We start from the raw sequence: 11,528 nt of genomic DNA on the forward strand, positions 1-11,528 counted from the left end.
AAAAAAAAAAAAAAAGGAAAAGAAAGAAAAAAAGGAAATTAATATTGTAAATGTATATGGTAAGTCTGCAATTAAAATAAAATCCAAGGAGGATTTTTTTTTTCTTCTTCCCATTTCTCCTAAGGCTTTAAGGGAATGATGAGAGAGAAATAATAATGAGGAACTGGTCCAAATGCATTTTCAAATTGTTGTCTTAGAAAGTGAGTGGGTATTTGAACTTGAGAAGAGATAGATGGACAGCTCTGATACTTTCTCTTTATGCTTGTTATGCCAAGGAGGTCCAGTGTGTAACGCGTTAGGAAGTTCGGGGCTGGAGGGCGAAAGCCTAGAATCATAGCACCATGGGTGATCACCTGAGGCTTCTGGAAACTGTTCACCGAGGTCTTGGATTCTAAGACTGATTGACTTGATGCTGGCGACCAATTGTAACCTGTTCTCCCCTCTTCTTTTCTCTTTCAGAGTTGAACGATAGTATGAATGAAAACAGTGACACTGTTGGGCAAATCGTCCACTACATCATGAAAAACGAAGGTGTGAACATTTTAGTGTTCAAAACAATTCAGTATTCCTATGCTTTATTAAAAACCTGCTTCGAAGAGTCAAGATTTATATAGATTCTCTTATTGACCTCACCTAAGCTTTCTAACACCTCAGCTTCCAGCTTTATTCAACTACACAGGTTTCAGATGAGTGAGTTTTCTAAGCATCAGTTGGTCTTAAGTGTTGTAGAAACCCAGGCCTGGAGCTCTGTCAGCTGGTGTTCATGTCCTGGCCTCACTGCTTGCTGGTTTTGTGCGATTTGGGGAAACTACATTGCCTCATTTCATGAGGACCAGTTTCTTCCTGTAAAATGAGGGTAGTAATAACATTTACCTCAGCCTGGCACAGTGGCTCACATCCATAATCCTAGCACTTTGGGAGGCTGAGGTGGGAGGATTACTTGAGGCCAGGAGTTCAAGACCAGGCGGGACAACATAGTGAGACCCTATCTCTTCAAAAAAAGTAAAAAACAAAAAAATTAGCCAGGCATGGTGGCACAAACCTGTGTTCCCAGCTATCTGGGAGGCTGACATGGGAGGATCATTTGAGCTCAGGATTTCAAAGCTGCAGTGAGCGGTGATCATGCCGTTGCACTCCAGCCTGGGTAACAGAGCAAGATTCTGTCTAAGAAAAAGTAATAATAATAATAATATTTACTTCATAGCATCATTGGGACATAGCGCACATAGAGTGCCGAGTATAGTGAGCACTCAAATATTGTGTGTTCTTTTTTTGCATGCTTACAAACATTGTGGTAAAATATATGTAGCAGGCTGGGTTTGGTGGTTCCTGCCTGTAATCCCAGCACTTTGGGAGGCCAAGGCGGGTGGATCACAAGGTGAGGAGTTTGAGACCAGCTTGGCCAATATCGTGAAACCCCATCTCCATTAAATAAAGTACAAAAATGAGCTGGGTGTGGTGGCAGGCGCCTGTAGTCCCAGCTACTTTGGAGGCTGAGACAGGAGGATCACTTGAACCCGGGAGGCAGAGGTTGCAGTGAGCCAACATCGCACCACTGCACTCCAGCCTGGGCAACAGAGTGAAACTCCATCTCAAAAACAAAACAAACAAAAGAAACCCCCAAAACACACATAACATACAATTTAGTACTGTTACCATTTTATTAAAGTGCACAGTTCAGTGGAATTAAGCACATTCATAGTGTTGTACATGCATCTCCATTGTCTGGTTCCAGACGTTGCATCATCCCAAACTGAAGCTCTGGACACACTAGGCAGCTGCTCCCCACTGTCCTGACCACTGGCAGCTACTGCTATGTTTCTGTTTGTCTGTTCTATGTTACCCTTTCTCCGGTGTTAACACTTTCACAAAGTTTAACTCTTATGGAATTAAGTATTTTGTCTTCCTGAAATGTATTCTAAATTCTCATCTTAAATGGAAGATTGATTTACTCTTGAGCAAAGAAACTCGGGTCATTGTTCTGAGCACTGGTTATGACCTTGATAGCAGACCATGCCCTACGTGATATTTAAGATGTGTGGGGTTCCTTGCCCATTTATTCTATAGCTATGGATTCTCACACTTTGAATTCTCATAACAGTTTAAAAGAAAATGTTCCCCCCGGGCTTTGTCTTTGCTTTAGTCAATGTCGGCTCATGCATTGTGCCCTGATGATAGAGCTGAGCTGTTTGTCTAAATATTGAATGTACACCCCACTCATCAGTAATTACCTGCTTCTCTGCCCTCAGGCCCTGCCCTGGGTACCCCACACCCCCAGATCCTCACCACTCCACTAGAGCACCTCCTGCCCAGCCCGTTTGTCAGTTTGACTCTTTTCCACTGTTTTTGACTTAGAGAAACAGCAGTTTCATATGGTTGAGCATAATTTTCATTGCTGTTTTTAGAATGCACTGTATGCTTTTGGCATAGATCTGGGTGCTTTATGTACGTCATCTCGTTTAATCCTCAAAACATCCCTATAAAGTTTGTTCAATTATACCCATTTTATAGATGAAGAAAGGAAGTTCCAAGTAGTTAAATTTACCTGGTTAGTGAGCAGCCCAGCTCTGTCTGTCTGGTTCCAAATTCAGCATCCTTTTCAACCACATAGTATTGTCCCTTCTCTCTTCTAATGTGCAGTTTTCAATTTCTACAGTCTATAAAATCAGACAACCAAACTTGTTTGGATGATGTTTAAAATAATAAGACCAGAATGCTTGGATTTTGATCTCTGTCTTCCCGAGACGTTCCTCAGGGCACAGTGGTTGGTGATACTGTTTTGAGTACTCAATTATGGATGTTTCTTTTACACACAAAAGTGCTTTTTAATTTTCCCAAGCAATGCATGAATATGTTCTTGGCATGGAAGATGTACCCATTCTGGAAGTGCGCCGTGCCGCGTAAGGCGTGGATGACCCCCTTCCTGCCTCTGTGCCTTTCACCTTCCAGACTGTCTTCCATAGCTGTGGGTAGCTTACAGGTCTTTGGGACCTGGGCTTCTGAGAGCTGCAGCAGTTGCTCACTTGCGATGATGGATGAAATGGGTTACTGACAGTTCAATCAGTCGAAATAAGTAAACTATGAGAACCTTGCCAGGGGCTGAAGTTCTCATGTATAGATGTCATAGCACTCATGAGGGTTTGCTACATGCTGGGCCTGTTCTGTGGGCTTTCCAGGGACCCCATGATCCCTGTGTTTTCTTCCCATGTTACAGGCTAAGTACAGTGGGAACTTGCCATGTTCCCACTGTGCTTAGCTAAGTTGCCGTTGTTGCACCGCTGGCAGTGGCAAAGCTGGGATTGGAACTCAGGTGTTCTGGTTCCATAGTCTGTTCTCTTAACCACTTACTGTACTGCCTCTGTCTAGGTAGCATGAAAGAGTGTTGGAAAATGTTTTCCTTTCAAAAGGGGCAGTATATAGCTGGGGTCGTTTGTAGAACTCCTTAAGTATTAACTCAATAAATTCTTAAAAATGCTGGCCACGGCGTGGTGGCTCATGCCTGTGATCTCAGCACTTTGGGAGGCTGAGGTGGGAGGATATCACTTGAGGTCAGGAGTTTCAGACCAGCCTGGCCAACATGGTGAAACCTTGTCTCTACTAAAAATATAAAAATTAGCTGGGTATGATGGCAGGCGCCTGTAATCCCAGCTACCTGGGAGGCTGAGGCAGGAGAATCACTAGAACCCAGGAGGCGGAGGCTGCAGTGAGCCGAGATTGCACTGCCACCGCACTCCAGCCTGGCAACAGAATGAGACTCTGTCTCAAAAAAATAAAAAAATAAAATAAAAGTACCAGATAACATAGGCCCTGTTGTCACCCTGTTTTATAGATTAGGAAACAGAGACTCAGAGAAGACACTTGTTCAGAGTCACACAAGCAGGTATGGCGGGATGGTGCCAGTGGTGTGAACTTCTCTTAATTACAGCAGAGGAGGTGTTTGGGGTCCTTGAGGAGGCATATTATATAATTTTTTCACTTCCCACACTTGTGGGCAAAGAGGGCTGTTTTTTTTTTCCCTTTTTAAACAATGTCACTTTCCTTTTGGAAAGTAGCCTTTGTGTTTTTACTATGCTTAGTACCAGTAGGTACCACCAAGCAGTCAATACCTGAGGTGCCATTTTCCTTCTCTCTCCTCTGCTCCCCCGTTCTCTTTTCCATCTGTCTTATTCTCAACCCAAGGTCCCCTCTTCTCCTGTCCACATCTTCATCTGTGTACCTGCGGTTTCTCCAGAGGCCTGTGAAAACTGCTGGTGCCTCCGATCCCTTCTACAGCCCTTGATTCTCTTCCTGGACCCCCAAGAAAGACCTAATGTTGCTGACCGTCCTTTCCAGCTGTGGCCTCTTCAGCTTCTAGCCTGCACCCAAACCACAGGCTGGCGATAAGATACAGCCTTGCTCCCTTACCAGTTTATAACCTAGCACGTTTGAGTTTGGCTTGGAGACTGAAATCCTCTTATTTTGTGGACCAAGTGCATTTAAAAAATATTTTTGTCTCAATTATTAACATGACTTTGAACTTAGTACCAATTTGGACTTCCCTGTTGATATTTTCTGCCTTTGATGTTAGAATTAATATTAATTACATTTTCTATTTTTAAAAGTGATAAACTTACCGTAACTTTTCCTTTACATTAAGAAAGGAATAAAATTAAGCACAATCTATTATCCTTTTCCCACATGTGTTTAGGTTTTCTTTTCCTAGATTCATGCCTCTGTAAACATTTGCAGTCATATGCGGATGGTTTCTGCTTTGCATTTTAAATTTGGTAAATGGGGCGATATTTGACTTGTACTCATGGTGACATTCTTGTTTATGGTTTAAACACATTATGTCTTTAATGTTGAAAATCAATTTCAGTTTAGATAAATATCTCTTGAAGGATGATCAGCTGACCTGCTGGGCAAACACACTTTGTTTCTCTCCATCCTCACACAACACTTCTGACACAGATGTGTGGGTTTTTTCCATACTATGCAGTTCTCCAAATCTTTGAACACCAGCTGGGTATCCTGCAATTTAATACAGCTCTGACTCTGTCTACCTAGAGCTAGCGTCAGATCCCAAAAGACTGCTCCTACTTTGGATGGCAGTTGGAAGTTGGGGCTCCAGCACTTCTGACCTATCATCTGTAAATGGCTGGGAGGAGGGATCCACAATCCCCTTCTCCGGTTTGATAATTTCCAAGAATGGCTTACAGAAGAACTCAGGGAAACACCTTATTTTTTGTCTATTTATTTATTTTAAGACAGCGTCTCGCTCTGTCGCCCAGGCTGGAGTGCAGTGGCACAATCTCGGCGCACTGCAACCTCTGCCTTCCAGGTTCAAGCAATTCTGCCCCAGCCTCTGGAGTAGCTGGGATTACATGTGCCCGACACCATGCTTGGCTAATTTCTGTATTTTTAATAGAGATAGTGTTTCACCATGTTGGTCAGGCTTGTCTCGAACTCCTGACCTATGGAGATCCATCTACCTCAGCCTCCCAAAGTGCTGATTACAGGCATGAGCCACTGTGCCTGGCCACGGAAACACTTTATTACATGTGCTGGTTTGTAATAGAGGATGCAACTCACAAACAGAAAAGATACATAGCATTGGGGGTGGGGTGCAGAGCCCTCTCTGGGTGTCCCGCCCCTCCTGGCACCTGCCTGTGTTCAGCCACCTGGAAGCTCATCAAATCTTGTTGTTCAAGAGTTTTTTGTAGAGTTTAATTTCCAGTCCCAGAACCCTGCCCTGTCCTCCCATGCTCTGACTTTCCCAAGGTCCCTGGGTAGGTTCCAACCCTCTAATCGCTTGGTCTTCATGATGACTGACCCCACCCTGAGACTGTCTAGGGGCCCCACCCAGAGTCACCACATTAGTGTAAACTCAGGTGTGATCTAAAGGCACTCCTTATGAATAACAAAAGACACTCCTGTCAGGAATTCCAAGGCCTTTAGGAACTCTGTGATAGGAACCCAGGACAATGACCAAACCTATTTCATATTATACCACACCGGCACACTGACCACTTTCCTAATCCCAAGGGTTGGATGTGCCGCAGTGCTAGCTTTTAATTCATCTTTCTAAATGGAGCCGAATGGAATCGTGTCTGGGTAGTCATTGGAGTTTTCTTGCATTGTATGGATGTTTGGGAAGCATCTGGGAGCGTGCAGCTGATGTTTCTCTGCTAGGCTTTTAAACTGGCTGCTTAGTAAGAATTGTAGGGAGTGCTACAGATATTCCTCAGGTGCTTCTGATTAGTGATTAGTACTCCTGATCCCTAGGCAAGAGATCCCTTTGCAAAGTTTTTGCCTTCAGGCTCAATTTATATTTTGGCAGAAAAGAGTCCTTTATAAATGACTGGGAGTGCTTAGTGGATTCTGAAACTTCCTCTGGTGATTATGCAAACATGCTGTGACCCATTATTCAACCTGTGTCCCTTTGGGTGGGGACTTGGACATTGAAAGGTAGGAGGGTGTCAGGGTTAAAAGCACCCACCCTGGAGTCAGACCAGGGTTTGTGTCCAAGCCTGTCACTCTCTAGCCGTGTGACTCTGGCCAGTCAGTTATGATCTTTGGGTCTCAGCCTGCATATTTGTAAAATGAGGGTGATAATTCTACCTACTGTGAAGGTCGTCAGAAGAGTCCAACCTGTAAGATCGGTAAAGCTTTCAGGCAGTGACTGGCACGTCCCTGGCACTTACATTTTGGTGATGGCCATGTTAGTTTTTGCTTGGGAAACATGCCTTAGGTGTGAGGAAGACTTTGAAGAGAATAGTGGTGGGAGAGACAACCAGACATTTTTCTTGCCTGATTTTGGCTGTTTCATGCATATTATCAAGCAGTGATTCAGGGGAAAACAAAGAGAGGTCTTTTCTGGAAAATACCACCCATTGGAACATCTTTCCTTTTCTGGAGGGGATTTCCTTGCCGAGTGCCCGGCTCCTCCTAGTTTGGGGAAGGCCCTGAAAGGAAATGTAGTTGACAGAAGGCTAGATAGTGTGGGGAAAACCACCTGTGGCTTAGTGGAGCTGTGAGTAATATATGAGGAGCTATACCTTCAACAGAACTCAGAGTATTGCTCTTTGATGGTAACTTACAAGCAAATTAAGGAATGTGTTTCAGTCCTAACAGTGGTGTTATATTAGAAAGTCTTCTCATCACTGGAAACCAAAAATGTTCCCAAAAGACAGATTACTGAAGTCAACTCCCATTAGCTTAGGGATGCATGTGTGTATGTGTGGGTGTGTACCTGTACACTCATGCATGTGTGTATGTGTGTCCCAATGCCACAGGGTGGGTGTGAATGATATTTACATTGAAACGTAAGTCTACTCCTAGAGACTCACTCAGCAAACCAAGGGGATGTTTACTAATTATTCCTGAGAGATACAGATGAGTTACAAGAATTCATGAATAACCGAGAAATACAATGTCTATAACAAGCAAGCTTTAGTAATGATTTTAATATGTCTTACCTTCCTGGAATGATTCTGTAATTTGATGTTTCATTTTATAGGTGGTCATCATTTTATAGGTGATTGTTTTTTCTCAGGCAGCAATTTCAACATTTGATTTTAAAAAGTCCACTTCTGAATGCGGTGTTAGTGCTGTTCCTGTTTGAATACCTTTTGGTGTTGTTTTCCCTCCTTTTTATGTTTATAGTTTTGATGTTTGGTGAATGTTGGCAGAGTAAGTATGGGCTGGCAAATGATTATATATAATCAGTCCTCCATAGCCATGAGATCTGCATCTGTGGATTTAACGAATCAAGGATAAAAAATATTAGGAAAGAAATGGATGGTTGCATCTTACTGGATATGTGCAGACTTTTTTTCTTGTCATTATTCCCCAGACAAAACAGTATAACAACTATTTTCCATTGTATTAGGTATGATAAGTAACCTAAAGATGATTTAAGGTGTTTGGGGGAGGGAGAGATGTGTTTTATATCAGAAACCTGAGCATCTGTGGATTTTGGTATCTGCAGGCCTCTAGGGAGCATTCCCTCATGGATACTGAGGACGGCTGTATTTTGTACACAACAAAATACAAAATTGTATATGGGATTGTATATCCAAACCTAGTGGCTGAAACAACACCATTTTTCTGATTCCTCCTTTATTAGTCAAAAGGGAAATGAACTGACATTACTGGATTATACTTAAATGTGTTTTACAGAGGGAACTGTCTTTGTTGTGCGGGAGAAGTTACTATGGATCCATTTTCAGTAATGTTTTTGTAATGATAGGAAGTCTTGTTTAGATAAAAATTTCTGTTTGGAAACACATTTAGACATCCTCACAGATAGTTGTGAAGGGTAAAGTATTATTCTTGGCAAAAGATTAAGGGTTGTATTAATATTTCTTAAAATAAAAAACAAAAACCCATGTGTTCTCAAGGGTTGCAATGGGGCAGTGTGTTTCCTAAGAAGATAAAAATTGGATCAGGGGCCAAAAAAAAAAAAAAAAAAATTCCCACTCTCTTAGGTGTAAAGCACAGGTATGTGTATGTACATAACCATATGTATATCTGCAGTGTTATACTTTAATGGGAAAGTGATTAGGGAGAAATAGTTGAACAAGGCTCTTGGGTAGGGCAATAATGCAGGCCAGGTTGAGAAACGCCGCATTGTAAGCCCTGAACTGTTAATACTTACAGCAGCAGTTGGAAGTAGAATTAATATTCCTCCTCTAGAGAAGTCATTTGCATGTTAAATATTAAAGGTTTGTGTTGCCTTACTTGGTAAATAGTGATTTTTATTTGTTCTTTGGTCTCTAGTGAATTCGTTGTGGTTAGTCATGAGAACAGTGTTTCAGAAATCAATTGAAAAAGTTACCAGCCAGTAATAACATTTGGCCTTGCCAATTCAATAGCCAAGAGAAACTTGAACCTTCACTTCAGTCTTTTATCCTGGGAAGCTTGACCATGCTACAAGGAGGCAGAAAGCACATGGTGTGTGGGTGTGGGTGTGGGTTGGGGGACTCAAACTTAGATTCAGTTTGCTTTTGTTGACAGCCTGGCCTTCCACCTACAAATCTGGATTTCTTTTATAGTCAGCGTATATTACATAACTTATATGTTGTGATCAATACTTGAAATTTTAAGGTATCTGGCCAGTCAAGGGCTTATATGATCCTGAAGCTCATCTGGAAAATTAATCTTCTCTCATCCCTGATTCGAGATGGGATAGTATTGATGTCACAGGAGTATTCAGAGTTTAGAGCTAATTATTTTGGCACATACAAGTTATTAGACAATAGATCGCTTATTAAATACATTTCATTATCATATTTCTCAAAGTATATTTATCAAAATGAGTTAACTGCAATAGAGCAGTAGCATATAAATGTTCCTTTTGTTTGGTGGAGTTGGTGTGGGGGTGGGTTTCTTCTGCATTATATTGCTGTTGATGTGTAGGAAGTAATGCCCTATAGTAGATCTGCTGTTCTTGCCATAGATTCTCTGTCACTCATACTGAGTTCCTGCAGGGTGAAAGTTATTGACAGATGGTGCCATGTTATGCAGTTATGTTGGAGGAGACCCTTCCTTCTCTAGGCCCCCAGGGGGAGACTCTCCCTTCCCTGGGCCCCCAGGACCTCATCTATGAATTGAAAGAATTGAATCAGATGTGTTTTCAACAGCTTTTCTGATGTGATTACTCATCTTATCTGTTCTATTTTAATTCTTTAATTTTATTTTTATTCCTTAGCGAACGCTGATGTCTTAAAGGCCATGGTAGCAGATAACAGCCTGTATGATCCTGAAAGGTGAGCACTCTCCCCTCTTTCTTAGTGCGGCATCTTTTCGGTTACTTGCTCAGATATGGCGGCATCTGACATGCTCTTCTGCTGGAGCAGGTTTTCCAACTTTGGCACTATTGAGATTTCGGGCCAGGTAATTCTTTGCTGGACGAAACTGTCTTGTGTATTGTAGGATGTGTGAAGTCATCCCTGGCCTCCACTCACAAGATGCCAGAGCACCTCCTGCCCCCACCCTGCCAAGGTGTGCCAGCCCATAATGTCTCCATACATTGTCAGTGTCCCATAGTGGGGACAGTCACCCCTGGTTGAGAACTGTTGTGTTAGAGAATAATGATGGGAAGAAGTAAGGCATAGAGGTTAGGGCAAGAACACAGCCTTGGAATTGGGAGACGTGGTGGAGTCCTGCCTGCACCACATATTAACTGTCTGTCCTTGGGGAGGTTAATTCGTCACCCTGAGTTTAAGTTCCATTATCTATAAAATGGAGATCACCACAGTACCAGCTTTATAGGGTTGTTATAAAAATACAAAATACCTTAAGCATTGGAAGACCTCCACGAACAATGATGATTAAATGAACAACCAAGCTGGTTTGGAGCTACCTGGTTTTTTCTGTTTTTGAATTACTATTTTAGGTTATGGTTGTTGAACAGCATAGTCCTTCATAATTAATTACAGAGAACTGTATTTCCATATAATAATTATTTCTCCAATGAGGAGCATTTATTGGATGTCTGCGGTGTGCTGGGTGCTGCGCTGGAGCTGGACATTCACAGCCCCTTGCTGTGGAGGAACACAGTGGGGAGTGGGGACGTGTGTGAGGCCTCGTGGTGGCCAGCCTGTGAGTGCTGTAGGGCAGGTAGAGACTGAAGGCTCTAGGGGGACCCGGGGAGGGAGCCAACCGGAGTCCAGGAAGTTTCATGGAAGAGGTGCCCTCTGAACCAGGCGTGCAAGAGGTAGAGACAAGAGGCAGGGCTGGCTGTAGGAGGAAGAAGGGCCAGAAGACAAGTCGCTACAGCATGAAAGCCTGGGACTCACCTGTGAAGGGTTTGGTCCAGGGTGGCCCAGCCAAGTGACATGGCAAAGGGGTTGGATCTTTCTCCACATCGTATGTGGGTTGTGCACACAGCACATCTTAGATGTTTAATAGGTGTTTGTCAAACTGGCCATGTGAATGTGTGTTTTAGGCAGGTAACTCAGAGTGCAAGGAGGTGAGTTTAGGAGAGACATAGAGTCACAGAGACGGAAGAGCTATGACTTCCCCCATGATCCAGTCCTGGCCACAGACAGCTGGTGTTCTGACCATCTTAGCTCATGGTGTCTTTGTCTCAGTCATCTCTGGGCATCCTGGAGTGCCCGTCACTGGTATTTGAGAAATGCTTGTTGAATGAATGTTGTTAAACTCTTGCATTCAGCCTTCTAATATGTGGTGCTAATTTAACATTATTTTAATCTGGGCAGGTACTGCTATGTGTTTTTATTTTAACAATTAGGAAGGCATCCCTAAAGAGTACCAGAAGACTTCTGGCTGTCAGTTATGTTTGAGGCAGTCTCTTCAGCCGTAGGCTCCTCTTCTTTTTTAAGCATGCAGGTGGCCAGTTTACAGCACCGAAAAGGCTGGTTTCTGCCATCACAGCTTCCTGTGTGTCTCTGGGGCTCTTGCCCCAGTTCAGGTATCAGGCCCTGGGCTTCACACCACCCTCACTACACCTGCCTGACAGAGGGCTGATTCCTGCTCTGTTTGGCTCTGTTAGGTTCCAATTCCTCCTTTTCTTTTGAAAGTAG

At 43.0% G+C, this 11,528-nt stretch overlaps 1 protein-coding gene across 1 annotated transcript in view; it reads left to right on the forward strand.

The window, feature by feature from the left end:
• RELL1 (RELT like 1) overlaps positions 1-11,528 on the forward strand; it is a 72,847-nt gene that overhangs the window by 37,208 nt on the left and 24,111 nt on the right. The window contains exons 3-4 of the mRNA XM_017527300.2: positions 460-531; positions 9,692-9,749. Coding sequence (XP_017382789.1) covers positions 460-531; positions 9,692-9,749 — 130 coding nt within the window. The remainder of the gene's footprint in view (positions 1-459; positions 532-9,691; positions 9,750-11,528) is intronic.

This window comes from Cebus imitator, unplaced genomic scaffold (assembly GCF_001604975.1).
Source record: "Cebus imitator isolate Cc_AM_T3 unplaced genomic scaffold, Cebus_imitator-1.0 Scaffold47, whole genome shotgun sequence".
NCBI lineage: Eukaryota > Metazoa > Chordata > Mammalia > Primates > Cebidae > Cebus > Cebus imitator.